This window comes from Caretta caretta, chromosome 6 (genome assembly GCF_965140235.1).
Source record: "Caretta caretta isolate rCarCar2 chromosome 6, rCarCar1.hap1, whole genome shotgun sequence".
Taxonomy (NCBI): Eukaryota; Metazoa; Chordata; order Testudines; family Cheloniidae; genus Caretta; species Caretta caretta.
The window spans coordinates 110,356,440-110,379,018 of NC_134211.1; the positions used below are offsets into that span (position 1 = coordinate 110,356,440).

The 22,579-nt window shown below is 39.1% G+C and overlaps 1 protein-coding gene across 6 annotated transcripts in view; it reads left to right on the forward strand.

Moving 5' to 3' along the window:
- The window catches only part of TECPR2 (tectonin beta-propeller repeat containing 2), a 67,692-nt gene that overhangs the window by 40,416 nt on the left and 4,697 nt on the right, over positions 1-22,579 (forward strand). For 3 of the 6 annotated variants that reach the window (XR_007357289.2, XM_048854883.2, XM_048854886.2), the window contains exons 16-17: positions 1,587-1,835; positions 7,520-7,668. Coding sequence is in view for 5 of the 6 variants with exons in the window: in XM_048854883.2 (XP_048710840.2) it covers positions 1,587-1,835; positions 7,520-7,668 (398 nt within the window). In the remaining variant the exon portion in view is untranslated. Of the gene's footprint in view, positions 1-1,586; positions 1,836-7,519; positions 7,669-10,250; positions 10,387-10,422; positions 11,800-22,579 lie in introns of those variants that run through there. The other 3 variants (XM_048854889.2, XM_075129885.1, XM_048854887.2) reach the window with 3 other exon arrangements.

A 22,579-nucleotide genomic window follows, 5' to 3' on the forward strand; every position in this document is an offset into this window, starting at 1 on the left:
CATAGTTTTAGCTTACCAGTTCAGTTACTTAATCTTATACTCAAAGCAACAAATTTGTGGGCTTGGTCAAGGATCTGAATGAACTTCCCACTCTACAGAGCTGATGACACCATCCATCTTCCACATCAGGGATTGTCTGACTCCCTTTTACTCAACGTGGTCTTCCATCATCACTGACAAGTGAACCCTAGAAATCATACACACAGGCTACTTGATTCCTTTTACTTCCCTCCCTCCTCGTCCCTGTTCAGGGACCCTTTTCATGGGCACCTTCTAATAAGTAAACTGTCTTCTACACTTAGGTGCTGTGGAACAAGTTCCTCCACAACATGAGGAAGGGTTTTTACTCCCATTACTTCTTAACCCAAAAGAAAAATGGAGGATGGAGGCCCATCCTAGAACCTATCTGCAATACCACAGATTTCCACTGGCTTCCACCAGCCTTGGTTAACAATTGGCATAGTGATTCCCCAGTCCCAACTTTTCCCAGAAACATAAGTTCTGAAATGTCCAGCCCTGTCCTGGAACAGTCAGAGGGATATTAAGGTCCATTGTCCCTTTAAGGAGTTAATATTCAAGAGTTTTCTGCTTTAACTGGAGTTACCAAACACTTCAGTTTAAATAAAGCACTGGATTGGTTTAGATTTAAAATAAAGCAAGTTTATTAATGAAAGAAGGTAGGATTTTAAGTGTATTCATGTATGAGATAGAATCGTTACCAGCAAATAAAAATGAAAACATGCGTCTAAAATTTAACCTAGCATGTTTTCGTTCAAGGCTTTGTTTAAGATGGCCTCCTTCGCCCACAGTCTTCCAGCAAGATGGTGACTGATCCACTCCTTGGTCAGGAGCACTCCCAGAGGCCCAAAAGTGCACCTTTGTTGTCTTGGGTGAAAGAGAGAACTTGGTTTTCTGCCACTTTCTTCTATAGTCCAATGAACCTTTGAAGTGGATTATTCTGAAGGTTACCCCTCAAAGTAAAGTTTATCCAAACAGTGAGGAAGGCAACATGCAGTCTGGTGGTGAAGGAGGTTTTGTGCTCTTTGGTCTCCCACTTGTTCACTAAAATGCAAATTATTCTGTTTCCTGCCTTCTCCTCCTCCTGCTATCTTGAGGACCTGTTTACTACTTATATGTAAATTGAGGTAAACACACACACATTCCTTTGTTTAGGATAGGCCTGTTTAGCAACTTTTGCTTAGGCAGGAGTGTCTGGTTTTGAACAAGTGCTAATATCATACAGGGGAAAAACCAAAGCAGCAATTGAATTTGGGAGAAGAGATTGCAAGCAATGTAGGATGACAGAAAGAAGTGGTCGCAGGGGTGTGGGTGTGGATATGTAAAAACACTAATTTTTACTCTCAGAGTGTTAAATACTCAAAACTTCTGAAAATCAGGCCACTTATTTTAGATGCCTAAATCTAGGAATTTAGGTTAGAAAATCTTGACCGAAGAATACGTTTCAGAAGAGTGATAGTTTACCATTAAGTGCAGAGCGCATTTAAAAACAGAGTGAAGCAACTATGTAAGTATTAGAGAGTAGATTAGGAGTGATTTTAACAATAACACACACGTTCTCTCCATAGGAAGCTTTCTGTGGCTATGCCAAAGCAACAAGGATCTGTTTTGTGTCAGTGATCAGAATCCTCAGTTCCATCCTTCTTCAGTTCAGCTACCGCCTGATGCTGAAATGGTGTGTTATTCAGCCTGCCAGGATGCCATATGGGGTTTGGATAAACAAGGACAGATCTTTATCAGAACACTTTCGCCAAGTTGCCCAGCTGGGATGCACTGGACAAAACTGGACCTTTCTCAGCTAGGTATGGCTTTTTGTGGTAAGCGAAAAGACTCAACTTATTTTTAAGCAAACAGGTTTTATAAAGGTTTCAGAGTAGCAGCCGTGTTAGTCTGTATCCGCAAAAAGAAAAGGAGTACTTGTGGCACCTTAGAGACTAACCAATTTATTTGAGCATAAGCTTTCGTGGTGCCGCAAGTACTCCTTTTCTTTTTAGGTTTTTAAAAAATATTCTGCTGCATTTTTCATTGGCTTTGCAAATACCAATTTAAATTTTAAGATTTATTGAATTTAATAACACCTGAAAATAACTGCTGTATTAGTAAAGATGTAGAATTTTCCAGCTTTATCAAATGTCAGAAAAAATCCCAGGGTTTTCCAATAGCTGGCATGCTTTTAGATAGCCTTTTGCTATGAAGGTAGTATTAAGTGTTCATTGTTCACTTGATGGTATTTTGTAAAGGGTATTTTTTGTTTTGTTTTTATCAGGCAAAGCAGTCAGTACTTGGGTGGGAATCCTTCAAGGAAACCTGTTTCAGAAAGCAGCACTAGTGATTCAGTTGGTGATGTTCTTCTGTTCAAGTTGATACTGAACTTATGCCTCAGCATGACATTGGGGGAATGTGGTGCTGCTGAAGTTGCTGTCTTTGGTTGGATAAGACATAAAATCCTAGTCCTTGACTGCTTGTGGTCATTAAAACATTCTCCCAATATGACACTCTCCATAAGCAATGGGGTATCCTGGCTGCTTAGCAGTTTAGCCAATTTATTCTACATGTATATTTCTTTGATGGTCTCTCTCAGTTGGCTATGTCTTTACTTCCTGTCCTAAAGTCTTTAATGTTGTGCACTGTTCATTAGCTGCCACGCTATATTGTATGCAAGTCTCCTGGAGACAAGTGAATTGATTCATTCAAAAGTGACATAATTGAATGAAGTCCTTTCTAACATCACTTCCAAATTGGCTCTTAACTTCACATTTCCTTTGGGACGAAATTTTCTGCATTTGGCATAAGATCAAAGCTGAATTTTTTTAAAGTTGGATCAAAATTGGTTCAGCTGGCTTTAAGCTAGGCAAGCATAAGCAGCAGACTTCATTTTCTATAACATAATTATATAAACAGTTAACATTTTTAATCTTCATATTAAAAAAAAATCAGTCATAAGTTATATACAGAAAAAACATTGTCCATGTTTAAAGCTTCAAGTTTTCAGCCTGGAATATGATCCTTTTTTTTTTTTTTTTTTTAAATTGGACTGGCTCCCAGCTGCCAAGATGTCTTAAATTTGAATGCCTCTCAAGCTGTTGCACATTCACTGGTTCATGAGTGAGGTCACTAACAGGCTCCCTCACTTGCCTAGCAGGGCTTGGACCACTTTTGTAGTCATGATTATTATTTTCTAGCAGTCTAGGTGATGATATTTCAATTTCATGGTTAATACCTAGCTGTTATAGCTTTTCCGTCAGTAAATGTCAAGCACTTTACAAAGGAGGGGTAAGTATCACTATCCTCCCTTTACAGAAAGGGAAACTGAGACACAGTGGTGAAGTAACTTGCCCAAGATCACCCAGCAGACTTGGAGCAGAGCTTGGAATAGAACTTAGGTCTCCTCAGTCCCACTCTGTTGCTACATACAGTAGCCCACGCTGCACTTGATCTGTTTTGGTACATTTCTCACTTCTCAGATATCCAGGACTTGAATGACATATTAGATGTAAATCATGTGGTGGTGGTGGTGGGGGATCAGGGAGGTTTGTAGTAGAAGACTCCAGACTATACTAAGCAAATAATTCTCTAGCATGAGCAACCTGTCTTTGGGAGCCAGTGAGCAGGGAGAGGGCTAGAGAATAGACAGTAAAATGTAAATTGGCTTATGAGCTGGGAGTCATTTCAGTCATTGCTACAATATGTAAACTCCTGAAAAGACTACAGGAATTCTCATGATGGGTCAGGAGTATTTAAACTGGTATTTTTCTTTCTTGACATACATTGGTGGCTGCATAGAAATTTGATTAGTTATATCTTTACAGTGAATTATAGATGTTATTGTAGTGTATCTTACAATAGTTGTAATGCACTATATGTGCATTAACTGACTCAAATCACCAGAAATACCTTCTAGTATTGATTTCTATAAACAAAATTCCCAAATAGTTGTCATACGGTTTAAGGATTAAGACAGTGGTCTCCAAACTTTTTAAGCCCAAGATCACTTTCTGAATTTAAGGGCAACCCAAGATCTACCCCACCCCTTCTCCAAAGCCCCGCCCCGCTCACTCCATCCCCTCCTCTCCGTCGCTTGCTCTCCCATACCCTCACTCACTTTCACCGAGCTCAGGTAGGGGGTTGAGGTTTGGGAGAGGGTGCGAGCTCTGGCCTGGGACTGAGGGGTTTGCAGTGTGGGAGGGGGCTCTGGGCTGAGCTTGGGGTGGGGTTTGGGGTGCAGGGGAGAGTGTGGGATGAAAGCTCTGGGAGGGAGTTTGGGTGTAGGAGGGAACTCTGGGCTGGGGCAGAGTGTTGGGGTGGAGGAGGGGATACAGGGTGCTGGCTCTTGGAGGGCGTCAGGGCTGGGGCAGGGGGTTGGGGTGCAGGAGGGGATACGGGGTGCTGGCTCTGGGCTGGGGCAAGGGTTCGGGGTGCTGGCTCCGGGAGGGCCTGGGTATGGCCTCCCACCGGGAAGCACTTACCTCCGGCAGCTACCAGTTGGCAATGCAGCATAGCTCAGCTAAGGCAGGCACCCTGCCTACCCTGGCCCCACGCCACTCCCGGAAGGGGCCAACGTCCCCCTGCAGCCCCTGTGGGAAAGGGACGGGGGGCATGTGGCTCTGTGTGTTGCCCCTCTCCGCAAGCACCACCCCCACAGCTCTGCATGGCCGCAGCTCCCCATTCCCAGCCAGTGGGAGCTGAAGGGGCAGTGCTTGCAGAAAGAGGCAGCATGTGGAGGGAGACCCCTGTACCCCTGCCTGTGGGGCCACACTGGCCACTTCTAGGAGTGATGTGGTGTGGGGCTGGCTGGCAGGCAGAGAGCCTGCCTTAGCGGCAGCCCCACTACACCACCAGAGATCGTGATCGACTGGGAGATCCTCTAGGATCGGCCAGTCGATCGTGATCGACCGGTTGGTGACCACTGGATTAAGAAATGATTCTGTTACAGATCATTTATCCATTGGGAGGGGGAAAAGGCAAAAAAATCATTGACCGTAGCTGATTGGTGCAATAAAACATCTTACATCATCTTGTTACCATTTTGGGACACAGTCCTTCAATTTAATGTATTCAGGTCCATCTCTGCAGTCAGTGGGGCTCTGTGCAGGCACAGCAATGCATCCACATGCAGTGATTTATTGAATCAGGTCTTTAGCTTGTTACATTGTGGCCCAAGAAACTTAATAACTATAATAAAATAATTATTGTCAAATCTTGATGCCAAATTTTATTCCTGGAAAAGTTTTAAAAGTGGTAAACTGTCTTGAAACATTCATGTAACTGTTGTAAAAAGAGATGCAGACTTTGGAATTGGATGAGCATGTTCCCAGAATAAATGCTGAAATATTTTGTATTATGTCAGTTTCACCTTTCTCCAGTCCCTATACTATGTACTGTAGAATAGTATCTGGTAAATTGTTTTGATTAAGGTTTACACTATCAGTGTCAAGGTTTCTAAATACAGTAGAATGACCTTTACAATTCAACAATAAACAATGTATCTGAATCACGCATAGAGATACCTCTGTCCTCTTTTGTGGATGAATGGTGGTTAGCATGACCTTTCCCTAAGGTAAAAGCAATAAGAGGGGAGGGGGAAAAAAGCTGAAAATGTTTACGTAATGTTTGTATTTTGGAATGTCATATTCTACTTTAGAGGTTAGTAATACCAGCAATGCCATGTAAGTGACATATGACTCCATGTTTGAGTGAGCTGATGCTTATTTGGATCAAAACATTTAAACAGCTGAGATATCACATGACAAAACTATTACTGTTTGTAGTGTTGTAGCCATGTTGGTCCCAGAATGAGAGACACAAGGTGGGAGAGGTAATCTTTTATTTATTCTTCAGCTCTCTAGAATTTGAAAGTTTTGTCTTTTTCACCAACAGAAGTTGGTTCAATAAATATATTACCTTACCCATCTTCTCTCTCATAAAACTATTGCTGTCAGACATACTTTGTGCTGCAAGGAGTAATGAGGCTTTATTTAAATAGTAACTTTGTAGCTGTATGTCAGACCTCTAACTGCTGTAGAAATTTGTGCTCCTTGCTATAGAATTTTGAACTCTGATTATTTTTAAAATAAAGGAGTTTAGAAATAAGCCGTAAAATCTTTCCTTTGAGCCAATAAGCAAAAACAGTTAAATACCAAATAGTCTTGATATAGGAATGAATCCATTCACCATTATAACAAACTAAAAGTTAAAGCTGTATAGAGCTAGTGTCTTTTTTCTACAATGTATTGCTAAAAGCTTGTAGTATCTGTACTCAGATAAATGCTATACACATACAATTTAAGGGATACTTTTCACTTTGATTAGAAGATGCAACTTTATTATGTGATGTGCTTTATGAAGAGTTGGTTGCCAGATATCACTTCCCCCAAGTGAACATTATGTCCAATAACAGGTATCCCAAACAGTGAACATTTAATAAACCAGTGAGATTTATTCTCAGATTCTTTAATTTGGCATCTGACCAAAGCATTCAGTATACAGCCTAACAGCATTGTTAGTTCATCTCTTCCACTACTTAACATTATGCATGCCTTCCTAACACTAGAAAAAAAATCCAAATGTTAACTGTAAAGGATAGTATGGATGTTTTTAAAAGTAAATGAATAAAAGAGTAAGAATTCTCAAGATCACAGCATTTCAGTCTACAGTATCATATAGGCTTTCTTTCCCATCCTTGTAAATCACAGACATTTCACAGCTTAATTTGATGGGTATTTGTAATCCGGTTGTGAAAGAGAGAATAAAATTAAGAACTCTGGAACACACTTGTTTCAGAGCTGTATGCCTTCATGTTGCTTGTTTTTACGTAGGATTAAAGCATTGATAGGAGTTTTCTTGTGACCACTATAAAATAAGGAAGTTGTGTGACACAAATAGGGAGATACTTTTCAGATAGGTTTTATACTCAACACAAGTAATGAAGGCATGTTAACCTTGAAATGTTAACCCACCCTTTGCATTTTCTGGTAACATTTACCATGTTCATTGCTGACATGTATTTATAGACCTAGACCATTAAGATTGTATAAGCATGACTAGCTACAGAAGAGAGTTCACTTTAGGTCGCATGAAAGTTTTGTCTCTCTAAGCATAGAAAAAAACTATATTTCATATGGTTTCTGCCTCTTACTCCCTGCTGACGATAATCATTTGAATTGCATTGTTCTCTAGCAGCAGCGATAGAACATTATGCACTGTCAAAATGTTGTTGATCAATGGCAGGATACTGCATGAAATAGGCCGTTTTAGATAGATGAGAAAAAATCACTAGAATAAATGCATGAAATGTAAATAAGATCTTAATTTTCCCCCCATTTGCTTTATAGTTAGGCAGGAGTTGTATGCAAATGTTCTCGATTATACTGATAACTTCTCTGACTGTTAGTTTTTTAGAAATACTTCTGTAAAATTAAACTTCAAATTCTACAGTGGAGATTATTAGCTGAATTAAAAAAGATAATGCCAAATTATTAACAGTCTCTTTCTTCATCATTAGGAGCTATAAAATTGACCAGTTTGGCATGTGGAAATCAGCACATCTGGGCCTGTGATACTAGTGGCGGCATTTACTTCCGTGTAGGAACTCAGCCTCTAAACCCAAGTTTGATGCTTCCTGCGTGGATAATGATTGAACCACCTGCACAGGTAAAACAGTCAATCATAACTTTTTAAATGTGATAATTTAGCAATCTGCCTTGAAAATCAAGGAACTTCAACACTTTTCTTTCTGAAAAGATGATAGATGGAGGACCCAAAAAAGTCTGAATTTAAGAACATAAAAATTGCCGTACTGGGTCAGACTAATGGTCCATCTAGCCCAGTATCCTGTCTCTGACAGTGGCCAGTACTAGAGCTTCAGGGGAAGTGTACAGAACAAGGCAGTTGAGGTGTTCCAACCCTGTCTTCCCCTCCCAGCTTCTGGGAGCCTGAGGTTGCATCCCTGACCATCTTAGCTAATAGCCATCAATGGACCTATCCTCCATGAACTTACCTAGTTATCTGTTTTGTTTTTTGTTTTTTTTTCCCACCCAGTTATACTTCTGGCCATCACACATCCCATGACAATGAGACCCAAAAGTTAATTTTGAGTTGTGTGAAAAAGTACTTCCTCTTGTTTGTGGTAAACCTGCTGCCTGTTAATTTCATAGGGTGATTCCTGGTTTTTGTATTGTGGGAAAGGGAAAATAACACTCCCCTTCCCCCTTCATAATTTTATAGATCACTGTCATATCCCCTCTTAGTAGTCTCTTCTAAACTTGTTTCATTCTTTCCTGTCTTATCCAACACCTTAGAATTGTGATCAGCGAGAAGACTAGATTAAGTGCTGTAAAATCTTGAACAGTGGTTTTCTAGACTTCTGCCTGTTCCATTTTGTAGTTTCTACACTTCTAAAAGTTACAAAACATGTTCAAAGCTGTCAATGATACCTTTGCCCTAACGGAGCTGCTATATAAGGCCGTTGACTAGACTGGTCAGAAATCTCTCTTTTTGGTATGATTTGACTATAGCAAATACAGAGAGCCTTTCATTGTATTGCTTATATACAGTACAAAGATAACACTACACTATATCATGTGTCCAGATATACAGTTATAGAATGTTTATGAATTATAAATGCAAATTTAGTGTTTCAAAGACACCTAGTCTAAAGAAATAATAAAGTAGACATAGAATTACAAAATAAACAGAGAGAAGCAATTCACCTACTAATCTCTACTCTGCTTTATAACAAAGACGTTATGGAAAGAAGAAGGTGGAATGAAGTTACCTTGTTTAAATCAAATTTTTCATTTAATCTCTGGCTATCATTGAAGGGAAAGGATTTACCTAATTAGATGGCTACTATTTGACCATTTTGTGAACTGCCATCTGCTTTCTTTAATTAGCAGATGAGTACTGCTGAAGTTCATGTAACTGGCTGTAAATGATCTCTTGTAGTCTGAGTTAGTGAATCCTGAAGGTTTTTCTTCATTTCCTCTAAGCAATCTACTTTTAACAATCATAAGCTCCTCGGGGCAGGCACATGCTTTTTGTTTTGTTTGTACTATACCTAGCACAAAGGGGTCCTGGTCCATGATTAGGGCTCCTAAGCACACAGGAGAACAAACAACAAATCTACATACTTTTGTCTGGTCTTTCAACTTGACTTTATCACCAGCAGAAAACTTACCCATTTTAGCACAGTTAGAATTCTAAGATAATTTTCTGCCAAATGTTTAAAATCTATGACCCATTCACATTTCATTGTGTATTGTAACCAATCCTTGAAACTGCCTTAGAAGAAACATTACTGTAAACAGTGAGAGGTAAAGTTTGCAGATGATACAAAATTGCTCAGAATAGTTGAGTCAAAAGCTGACTGCAAAGATCTACAAAGGGGTCTCTCAAGCTGTGTGATTGGGCAAGAAAATGGCAGATTAAATTCAGTGTCGATCAATACACAGTAATGCACATGGGAAAACACAATCCCAACTATACATACAAAATGATTGGGTCTAAATTAGCTGTTACCACTCATGAAAGGGATCTTGGAGTCATAGCAGATAGTTATCTCAAAACATCTGTTTTATGTGCAGCAGCAGTCAATAAAGCTAACAATGTTAGGAACCACGAGGAAATAGATAAGACAGAACATATAATGCCACTATATAGATCCATGGTATGCCCACACCTTGAATACTGTGAAATTTTGGTCACCCCATCTCAAAAAAGACTTATTAGAATTGGAAAAAGTACAGAGAAGGGCAACAAAAATAACTGGGGTATGGAACAGCTTCCATATGAGGAGAGGTTAGAAATACTGGTACTGCTCATCTTAGAAAAGAGACGACTAAAGTGGAATATGATAGAAGTCTCTAAAATCATAAATGGTGTGGAGAAAGTGACTGTTTACTCCTTCACGTAACCCAAGATCCAGGGGTCACCCAATGAAATTAATAGGCAGTAGGCTTAAAATAAACATAAGGATGCACTTTTTCATACAATACACAGTCAACCAGTGGAACTCATTGCTAGGGGATGCTGTGAAGGCTAAAAGTATAACTGAGTTAAAAAAAGAATTGGATAAGTTCAAGAAGGATAGGTCCATCAAGGGCAATTATCAAGATGGTCAGGGACACAACGCCATGCTCTGGGTGTCCCTAAGCATCTGACTGCCAGAAACTTGAACTGAACAATAGGGGATGGATCACTCAATAATTTCTCTGGTCTGTTCATTCCCTCTGAAGTATCTGGCACTGGCCACTGTTGGAAGACTGGATACTGGGCTAGATGAACCATTGGGCTGACCCGGTAAGGCTGTTCAACATTTTTGCAAAGTTTCTGCAGAACAAAATAACATTGGCTGATTCCATTTCTTTCAAGTACCTTCCTGGTTCTTTAATATTGGTTCTTGTTTAGTCTCTTTGCAGATGAAGTAGAAACATGATTGACTCACTGGTACTAATCCTCAGGTATTTTGACCTTTTTATCAAAAAGACAAAAGAAACAAAATGACACTCTAAGGTTAAACATGTAGCATGTAAATCTGTTGGTCTGTGCCAAATTCTCCCTTCTTCCCTTTCAGTCCCATGAAATAAACTGAATGCCATTAACTTCAGTGGTCTTGAGAATGCTCAGCACATGGCAGGAAGTGCTGAGAACTCCACAATATCAGACTCTAATTTTGGGTCATGCCTTTACTGAGTACTCTGAACTTTAATTGGAATTTTGGGAAGAGGTCTTCTGAAGTGAATATTACAGTATTATTGTCATTTTTAACAATTTCTGTATTGGGGGTGATTTTTAATTTTGACTTAGTCTTTAAAGTATTTACAGTGGAGCACAGAAGTATTCATCTCAAGTCTAAGATTTTTTCATTTGCAATACGAATAGATTATTTTGCCTGACTATCCCAGAGATGTTTTCCAGTGCTACTGTGAATGCTGCCAGGAAGGTAGTACACTCTAGTAACTTGTGTCTGACTAACGTACGGCCTAGTCCAGATAGCCTCTGGAGGAACTGGTGCCAGCCCTCCTTAGCCACGTGGGACCTATTCAAGGCAGTAATGTTGGAGAGGATTTTCTTAGAGAACTGTCTTTTTCAATTGGGGGGGTTGAAAGGGCAAACCATGACTTGGGAATGCTCCACATGAGTGTTTTAGTCAGTGCATGTTACAGATAAATGAAACTGGATAAATACAGCATATCAAGGCTCCCACTAAAGTGGCTTATTCAGATGATGTAGAATTCCATAGTGTGTCTTTTCAAGTATTTGCTTTTCTTTAATATCAGGATTTTATTTTGTTGAAACCATCTTTGTAACTGAAACATTTTAATTAGCAGGCAATCATTCATATATGTGTGCGCGCACATACACACTCTCACTTTCAACACTTTTAATAAAAACTGTTTAAAGTCTTTGTTTCAAACTGATTCCATTGTCCAGTGAGACACAGAATTTTCCTCTTCCTATTGGTCAAGAAAGCCAATATTAACATACTCTAAGCTGCTTTTGCTAAGAATTCTAGCCTTTCAGTATTTTTTGTTTTAAGCTATTGCTACTGTCACTGTGCAGGAATTATAAGTGCAGCCTGTCATGTGTTTGATAGCTACTCTTATTGGTATCAAAAATGTTTTCAACATACCCTGAAGACTCTGGGACTAGATTACTGTAGTGTATGATGTTGTTCTGTGTGTTTCTTTTAAAAACATTCATCTTAAACTGGTATTTTCACTTTCTTCTCTTTAAGCTATTTGCCCAAAAAGCAAGTGTTTACCTTGAAATCAACAGGCTTGTTCATTGTAGTAATTTTTAATGAATATCTTCAAAACATGAAGTTTGGGAGTCATTCCTCCTTCAAATATCCATTTGCTTGTTACTTCAGATCAAATCAGGGTTCTTGAAATGTATCCACCTGTGCATCCATCTTTTGACATATTTTCACCAATATAGTCTGTGAATATTTTTTTCCCGTCAGATAAATCTATGCCTTGCTCTTTTTTAAAAAAAATATTCCTTAACCATTCTCTTTTCAGGGTTACGTAACTGAAAAGATAATCTTCAACTTCTAACTTGTCTCTGGCACAGCTTTCTATAAAATGATTAGAACAAGGTACTTAAATACATGCCTTGACTTGAGTGGAACTACTCACCTGCTTGAAGTTAGGTGTGTGATGGAATATTTGCTGAATAGAGGCTTTTCATGCAAGATTTAGAGATACAGATATAAAATGATTCATCCTGGCATAAATTCACACAAAATTGTAATTGTAGCACCAGTTTCTGGATGCTTGAGAGAGTCAGTGCAGCTCATTTCACAGTAGGCTTAAACTCATCTGGTTTTAAAGGCCAAGAAGGACTGGATCTAGTCAACCTGAAGTGAGAGACCTTCAAAGGGACAAAGTCTGTAGAATAAGAGTATCTTTTGAGCAACATTTGCTTGTAGTTTTCAGATCGGACTAGTAATAACAGACACAGATTCCTGGTTCATTGTTTTTGTTAGGAAGATTAATCACAATGTATTTTACTCACCAACTTTCTGTATTCTGCAATAGCCAGATCAGGCATTGTGACTGTTCTAGGTGGAACACATTGTTAATACTTACTATACCTGTTCAACTGTCTTTATATGCATTTAACTGTGGTTGAGAGAGATGCCAGGGTTACTATAAGGTCCTGTTTTTAAAGGTTTATAACTTTCAGTTCAAAGGGTAATTGCAAAAATTTTACTGTTCATGTAAGGGGAAATGGGTTGGGGAGTTTTGTTTTTTGGAAAGTTTGAAGAAAACCTGTCCAGCAGTACTTGTGTTTCTTTAAAGGTCCACCACTCATGCTACATTTTTGACATAGGAATTTTTTTCATAATGTTAATCTTTAAAATCTCAGCCTTTAGTCACATTAACATAGTCTTTTGCTTGTTGTTGCACCAAAGACAGGAAGTTCAGCACACGAACCTTATCCTTGCCCTGCTGTGTCTGTGTATTACAGTAGAATTTCTTTTGTGCGGTGGTATCGTAGCCATGTTGGTCTCAAATGACAGGCTAAGAGACTTGCTTCCGTGAGGTTTTTTGCAGTGTAGACATACCTTAAGGCCCCAATACTATAAACAGACTTATAACTGTTACTTTGAGCTTGTGAGTAGTCCTACTGAAACCAATGGGGCTATTCATGTGCTTAAACTTAAACACGAGTGTGCACCTGAGGGATGCCTCAGCTTCTCCACTTGGACTTGTGCTCAAACATGTGAGCTGTTTCAAGCAGCTAAGATGAAAAAAAAAAAAATTAAAACAAAAAACCCCTCTCCGAGGCTTCTTCTGGTTGTCCCCTCAGATTTGAATCAGGTTAAAGTATGGAAATGATGCTGGTCTCGTATTCAGAGCTATATTCAGTCCTGGAACAATGGCTGTTTAAAGAAGATGCTTGCAAGTTTAAAATTTTTTTGAAAAAAGCATATTTGTTATAAATAACATTCAGATTATTAAAACTATTAAAATTTTAATTTGATACTATCTACATTTTATATTTCTCTGTTAAACCATGAGCATAAATGAATTGGTTCCAATTTTGTTTGTGGTCCGTTTCTAGTCAACTTCACTTTTTGACTTCAATGTACTGCCTTAGCTCAATGCTTGTGTTGCAAACACTCCAGAGAAATGCTTACTGATTTTTTTTTCCAACTGAAAATGAAATAGTCATGGCAACATTTCTGTTGACCTTATATTCAGTAAAAAACTCCATTTTTAAAAGTTTGTATTTTGGCCCAAATGTGATCTGACACTGTTCTTTCTGTGTATTAATCATCCATGTTAGAAACATTAGCTATATGCAGAGTGGGATTCCAGGCACTTCAGCGACATAAAGCATTTGTTCCTAATTCGGCAGACCAAGCTACAGACTTTTTTTTTTAATAATCTGTGATTTTTAATAGAATATCTAGTTTTGCTCTGTCTGTATAAATGGCTTTGCAAGGTCACTTGTATTTACTTTGGTGAGTTTGGAGAGTGAGAAACTACTGTGTTGGCTTGTAAAATTAGCAGGGTTCTGTTCACTGGCTCCATTATGGCATTTGCAGCACAAACTTCTTAAGAATGTTTAAATAACATGGATTAACACTTTTAAAAACTGCTTTGATGATGACCATTACCACAGACAGCATAGAACAGAGCTGAAACTAGAATCTAGAGTGCTTGCTTCTCTGAAAAATCCCCTCTTTTTTACACAAAAAGAAAAGGAGTACTTGTGGCACCTTAGAGACTAACCAATTTATTTGAGCATAAGCTTTCGTGAGCTGGAGCTCACTTTTCTTTTTGCAAATACAGACTAACACGGCTGCTACTCTGAAACCTCCTTTTTCAATGAGGCATCCTATACTTTCCAAAACTATGGAGGTGATCTTATTGAGGTTCAGAAGCTTAAATGCTAAGGACTGAGGTTCACATATGAACTAGTTTCTGTATTGCAATCCCTATATTTTCAAGTGCAGTTACTGTAATTGTAGGTGCAAATCTGGTATTTGGGCATGCAAATAGATTTTTAGGTATTTAGTGCCCAAATTGTGCATGCAGTTTTAGTCATTGTATGTGCCACTGTAGATCTGCATGCACAAATATGCATGTGTGTTTGCATGCCAAAGTACTCTACCTTTTGGAAAATTGATCCTTGATAATCAAGTACTAAAACTAAATAAAACAACTTCATATTCAAATAGTATTTCTATTGCAACCATATACCTGCATTTAACACTCTTATTTCGCTAGAGCATTAAGGTGACCTAGAAGTGGAAGGATTCAAATATAATACCAGCAAAATATTTTAAAACTCTCTCTAAAATATTCATAGTGGCTTTTCTGTAAAATATTAACATACACGAAATACGCGCTATGTGGTGGTATAAGGACTCTATTGGCAGCCCTTTAGGGTGACTTGTATAACTCTCACCTTTGTGATGGCTGAGTAATGAAGCTATGCCCCTGAAAGCATTCTATTACCCCACGCTGTATTTTGCTGTGTGCGAGTGTCTTTGCCAGTACATATACACAGTATAAACCATTTGAAAATTTTTTTGGCACGCCTTTTAATTTGCTTGGCTTTAACGGGTTTTATTCTAGCTTTGCCCCACTTTTAATCTTGAGCATATAGAAAATAAGCAAGCCAATAGCATGGATGTGTGGTATGGACAGTTTTTAAAGCATGTTAAGTGGTCCTGATGAGGTTTTGTAAGGAAAGAGTTTGAGAAATATATTATACTGAATATTCTTGAGAAAACTTTTGGATTAGTTGAGCAGGAAGACTACAATTTTGGCACAGTTTTTTGTTTTTGTTTTTCTTAAGTAAACTTCACAGCAGAAGTGCAGGGAAAAAAAATGAAAAGGTGCGGAGGGGTGCGTGGGCGGGCAGGGATTGGAGAGCAAGCACTAGCCTTCCTGGCAGGAGCCATGCAGCTTTGCTCTTTTTGAAGATCTCCATATGCTTCTTCGGGGATTTCCTCTAGGAAAATACATTTCTCAGTAGCTTGGTTCTCAGTGGCCCAAATAAAGCCTGTGAAATCTTGGAAATGGCTGGAGTGGCAGGGGGTGTTGGAGAACTCATCCCACACTCACCCTACAGTGGTGGCTCCTGTCTGAGTGCCACTCAGATTTGGCCTGTCTGCCCTTCTGTCTCAATCTACAGAGGGGCAGATGTGGAAAGCTGGGATCAGCCGCTCAGGACGGGAGCTACCACTGCAGCATGAGTACGGGGTGGGTTTGCTCTCCAAGTCTCCCCCACCTCCAGTCTTCTGCAAGATTTCACTGACTTGATTTAAATTCACAATTAGTAACATCAATGCCAAAATCGTAGACTTAGGCATGACCAACTTGACTACAGTTAATTGGGTTTGGGCTGACTACACCTTGTTGTGGGTTTTTTGGTCTCATATGTTGTACCTTAAAATATTTGTGAGAGATATGTTTTGGAGCTTGAAGTTTGAAATGGGTATAGGAGAGGTCAAGAGTATTGGCCCATCTTCCTTCCAAGATGTATGTTTAACGTAATATGGAGTTCTTAAAGCTTAGGTGCCAAAAAATTCTAGAAATCTGGTACATTTACGAGTTAGGAAGGACGATTCATACTGTTGTCAGATGGCTACACGTATTACTACACTTGTGATTCATTATGAAAAATGGTTGACCAAATAGCCAAATGTATTGTGTAAAGGTAAAACAGTACATTATGAAAAGGAGATATACATACTGTCCTTCCAGGAAGCAATTCTTATCTCTCAGCATGTTCACCTTACACAGAAGGTGTACTTCAAAGATACGCCCCCAAAGCCACTTGTAAACAATGATCCCATAGAAACAAGTTAGAAAGCACTGTACTGTATATGTCACCTGAGATCCAACCCACCGGATTGTACCAGTTTCTTAACTTGTTCTGTGCATTTCTAATCTTTGTTGTGGATACTAGCATTCTAGATACTGGTCATGAAGGTACCTCCTCTGCTTATGCAGGGGCAGAATGTTAATATATTTTGCCCTTGGCTGTTTCCTATCCACTTATGTCAAATTATGAGTTGTCCTGTGCCAAGGTATCTAAGAGGTACCAGGGAACAAGAATGAACAGCATTGTGGGAAAAATAATGCAGTTCAGCTGGATAATTGCCCAACATTTATACACACAATATGAATATTGTGTGTAATACATACATATGTACACTAGTTAACACTCTGATTTCAAGCCATACTGAGAAAATAAGTGATTGCTCTAGCTCTTCTGTAAATAGAGTTAATGTTGCTTTGACTGTTCTCTGGCATTACTGATAGTGCTGCTCTTTCTAACAGGAAAAACAGGTGGGTTCCAAGAACAAATCTTCATAGTCTTTCCTGCCATTGTGTATCTGGCTTGATCCTCTTCTGCAAATAACAAATAAGCATTAAATTCAACAAACTTCTTGTCCACTCTGCTGCTAAAAAACCTGAATGCAAAAAGTTTGACAGACCTGTTATATTGTGTATCTCACACTTTCTTCCTTTTTCCAATGCCAGAAGTGCTTAGCCACTGCAGAATTTTATTTGAAAGGATTATACACACCTGGTTAGCTCTGCCACATATCTCTCCTTAATTTACCTCCTTTATTTTGGACACTTATTATAGACATTACTCAGTAGGAGACTTCTGGGTAATAGAACCCAGAACAATATTCAGACTTCCAGGTAACAGAAACGGCTCAAAAAAGACCAATCTACTGGTAATGTGGGACACTTGTGTCTGATTTGGGATTGATTCCAGCCTAGGCTACACATGCTGAAGAGACTCCTAGATTAGTCCTCAGAAGTCGTGGAGAGCCTTCTGCCACTGAGTAGCAACCAATTTGTCTTAAAGATGATTGGCTTTGACAAGATGATTGGCTTTGACAGGAGAGTCCTGTTCAGTCCTCCTGAATCTGAATGAGTAGAGCTGTAAAGCAGAGCCTCAAGGGTAGCAGGGTCTAACAGATGGAATCTTCAGAACTCTACACACAGATGTGGAGAACTTTTTTCTACCTTCACTTCCCGTGACAGGAGAGAGGAGCCAAAAAAAAAGACTTCGAATTTTCAAGCTTGTTTGATTAATTCTGCAGTTTTTTTTACTGAGATAACTGGTAACTTAAGTGGAACTACTGAGCTAGTGAAAAACATTTCAGTTGTGTCTATTTTATGTCTTGTCATTTCTTGATGTTGTTTCACAATGAATGTTTGGAAGTTGATGTATTTCCTTTTTAATTTATTTGTATTTATAAACTGTTTGATTAGCACTGATTTTTCCCAAGCACTTAGATGCTTAGAACAGAATCTTGCTTTCAAAAAATGATTTTGTAGGCGCAGAGAGAAAACCAAATATTCATGGTTTATAGATACATTGGATTAAATGTTGAAAACCACACAGTCTGTTTTAGTCTCAGTATCTGAGAAGAGTGGGAGAACCTCCGTCCCAATAGGTGAAGACATACTGATGGTGTGGTTAAGGCACAAGACTGGGAGCTGGGAGAAAATTGCTTTTGATCCTGGCTCAGATACAGACTTCCTTTGCAATCTTGGGAAATAGATTGATTTTCTCCTTGACTCAGTTGCCCCCATCTGTAAAAATGATACTCCCCTACCTGACAGGAGTGATAAGGCTAAATTCATTAGTGTTTGTGAGGGACTTGGGGACTATCGTGATGAGCACCACATAAAAGCCTATAAATAAGTTTTTGGCATGTCTGCTGTTGATCAGGAAAGTTGGGAGACTTGTATGCTACTCTTTCAAAAATACCAAACCACTGTACAAATTACAAATATGGCATCTTTTACAATCAGTAAGTGTGTATAAATCCCATTAATGCTAATGGAAATTGAGCAAACATTAGGGAGAATTGTCTGACTGTTTTAGTGTAAAATTGCAAGGTTTTTGCTCTTTGAAACATAAGCCAATTTATATACCTCCACTGATACTTTTCTTAGTAGTAATGGGAAAAGAACACCATCTAATCTTGCACAACTATCTAGTTACCATTATCAGTCCCAGAAATCCATTTGCCATGCAATCTTTAGTTTTTATGTTTTGTGGAAAAATAAACATATACAGTAAAACCTCAATTATCTGATCTAATTGGGACTGGAGCCAGATTGGATGATCAAAAATGTGGGTAATCAGGAGAAATGGGCAGGGCTCAGGCTGTTGGCCCCAGATGGTAGGGCTTGGGCTGTTGGCTTAAAAATGGTAAGTATATCAATAAAATATTGGAGAGGAAGGGAATGGAGGCAGAAAAAGATTGATACTAGTCATGGGAAGAGGAAGACAATATTGGAAAAGGAGAATAGTTGAAAGAGAAAGGAAAGATGGAAGAGGAGGGGAGGGAAAGAAATGAGGAAAGGTGTGTTTTTTCCCTTCCTCCCCCCATCTCCATGGAGGGTTGACTAGTCTCATAGTTAGGAAATTAATTTCCCTCCCTTGTTCACAAAGTATGAGACACAGGTTGTGGGATATTATTTATTTGTATTACAATACTGCCTAGAGTTTGCAACAGAGATCAGGGTCCCATTGTGCAGTACAATACACAAACATGAAAGTCTGTATCAAAGAGCTGACAGCATAAATAAATAGAATGAGAAAAGGGATGCAACACAAACTCAGTGATGGTTGGCAAATGCTATGTTAGTGTCATGGTTTTTATAATGTTTTTGTCTGTGATTTTTTTTCTGTTACACTCAAACACAATGGAAAAGTTTAACAAGATGTGCTAGAAAGTTTACATCTCCATTACGATTCCATAAATGGTTCTCTTAAAGTCCATGGTAAGGAGTTACTCAGGAGTTCAGTTGTGTAATTAACTTGTGGCAAACACAATTATGTAGCATGTGTTTCAGGTCTGTAATAGGAGGTGGGAAAGACGTTCTTATGAGGGCAGATACTCATCTCTCCAAGTGCATATCTTAGCACTCAGATTTCCACCAGGGATGAAATTGGTAAAATGAACGGTTAGGGTTTGATTTAGATTATTGATGAGATGTCAAATAATCCAGGCTCATTCAGCTTTATTAGTCAAACCTAAAACAGCACAACATGAAAAGAAGCCATACTTTACCCACTTCCGGAAGCAGTTTTCAGTATAATACCTTGCATCGTAGGGCTGCTTCAAAAGTATGAGTTCAAGCCTATTTGTATTTATACAGGAGTTGTTTAAGATTGATGAAACATTAGCCAAGACTTATGCACGAGTTCTTACCAGTTGCTTATCTTATTTTGAAAATAGTTTACAAAAAGTCAGCAAAATTGGAGATATTCTGTACTGCAATAGGTTGGTACAGAGGCATATTGGTCAAGAGTCAACAAAATCATCCATCTTCTTTAGTACACACTGTGAGCTATACGTATTACACTGATATCTGGCAAGCTTCAACACAACATACATCTTCTCTGACATTCTACAGATACATAGACGAGAGGTTGAGTTCACCTATTAGTATATTGGCATTACAGCAAGGTACCCTGGGAGCATGGCTCACAGTTTAGCATAAGTATAAAGTATACAAAGCCTTCTAGAAATATATATATTAAAAAAAAAAACAAAACCACAGATGACCGGATAAGAGGGTGAGTTAAGTGTTGTTCTGTGCATAGATTAAAGGGCATTTAAGAGCATATAGCATGTAGGTGTGAAAAACGTCATGGTCAAGTTGATGGTATGTCCACCCTGATGAGTCACCTCCAGTGAAAAAAGCTTGATTTAAGTTCCTGAAACGCCACAGAATTTCTTTGGTAGGTGAAATGTTGCACGAGACCTGCCTGCTGCCTCTCCTGGTATATCTCCTAGGAGCTAAAGATTGCAAAGGCCAAGTTCCCAGCTAGTGGAGAAAGAGTATGCTTTTGTGTAGGCCTGATCTTCCCTGGCCTTTTAGCCTACATGAAAATCATGTCACAAAAAGCAGATACTATAGTAGGCACCTTGAGACTGTCTTTACAGGGATAAAAAGCATAGCTGGTTTAGAGAGCGCTATGAAGCTAGCCTGAAAAGGAAAGAAGTGGGGGGTGAGAGAGGGAGCCAGACAGAATTTTAAAGTTAAATGCAAAGCAGGCAAGTCCACATGTGCACGAGCTGAGTTTGGCACAGGGCTATGTGTAGATTTGTGCGTGTATGTGCGTGCTCCTAAATTACGTACTTGCAGAGATGCTTGCAACTGTGTGTATCTCACATTGACCATGCAGCCCAGCACATATGTGAGAACATAGAATCACTGGGCTGGACCCTTGGAAGGCCAGGTAGTCCAGCTCCCTGTGCTGAGGCAGGGCCAGGAATGCTTGCACCTTTCAGGGATGGACTTAGTTTAACCTGTTCTTAAAAACCTCCAGTGTTGGAGATTCCACACCCTCTGGTGGAAGCCTGTTCCAGAGCTTAACTCCCTTTATAGTCAGTTTCTTCCTAACATCTGGCCTTTCTAAATCACCCTTGCTTCAGATAAAGCCCAATACTACTTGTCCTACCTTCAGTAGACATTGAGAGCAATTGATCTTTATAACAACAATCTTCAAATATGTTAAGGGCTATGAGGTGTGTTTCCCCCTCCCCACCCCCGCCCCCCCTGTCATATTTTCTCAAAACTAAATATGCCCAGTTTTTTTAATCTTTACTTATAGGTCAAGTTTCCTAAACCTTTTATCATTTTTGTTGCTCTCCTCTGGACTCTCTCTCCAATTTGGCAACATCTTTCTTAAACTGTGGTGTCTAGAACTGGACACAATATTCCAGTTGAGGCCTTGCCAGTGCCAAGTAGAGTCGGATAATTATCTCCTGTGTCTTACATATAATACTCCTGTTAATGTACTCCAGAATACTAGCCTTTTTTGCAACTGCATCATGTTTACTCAGACTCAATTTATAACCCACTACAACCCCCAGATTATTTTCGGTAGTACTACTGCCTAGCCTGTTCCCCATTTTGGTGGTTGTGCATTTGATTTTTTTTCATCCTTCCTACATGTAGTACTTTATGCATGTCCTTACTGAATTTCATCATGTTGATTTCAGACCAATTCTCTTAGTTATTTTGAATTCTAATTCTGTTCTCCAAAGTGCTTACAACTCCTCTCAGCTTGGTATCATTCACAGATTTTACAAGCACACTTTCCATTCCATTATCCAAGTCATTAATGAAAATATTGACTGGTACTGGACCCAGGACACCCCCCTGCAGAATCCCAAGTGATACATCCTCCCAGTTTGGCAGGAATCCATTGATATATATACTCTGAGTATGATGGTCTTTCAACCAGTTGTGCACCCACTTCATAGTAATATAATGTAGACCACATTTGCCTCATTTTCTGATGGGAATGTCAAGTGGGACTGGGTCAAAAGGCTTACTAAAATCAAGTTATATTGCATCTACATCCTTTTCCCCATCCGCTAGGCCAGTAATCCTGTCAAAGAAGGAAATAAGGTTGGTCTCACATTATTTGTTCTTGACAAATCCTTATTGGCTATTACTTATTACCCTGATTAGACTCTAGGTGCTTACAAATTATTGTAAATACATGATAGTAAATACCTCATTTTCTTGTAAGATGTTGACCTTTTTAAAGCTGTATCTGTCATGTTCAGTGAAGCCCTCTTAAAGCTCATATAGAGGGAAGCATTGTTTTTGCTTTGATATGCAATTTTTTCAGATTATATTTGCATTTGTTAAGCTTCCTGACTCTTACCTTGCTACAAAACAACCCCTTACATGATACGCACCAAATATTCTAGTCAGAAACATTTGGTTTTGAAGGGCAGATAAGTTTCCCCCCTGCTCATTCAAAGTTCCCCAGAGTTCAGTGAGAGTCTTCACTGAGTAAGGACTGATGCCTGGGAATAGAGTGAGGGAAATGTTTCATTTGGGCTCCCGGGAAACTAGGATTTCAGATCTTCTAGAGAAAATGTGGGTGATCCGGCCCGAAGAAGATGTATCTACAGCTATGTCTACACTATAAGCTAGGGGTGTGATTCCTCTCCTTGCATATGCATACTTGTGCTATCTCAAGTATAAATAGCTGTGTAGGTGCGGTAGCACGGTAGCCAAGTACATACCTGCCTGAA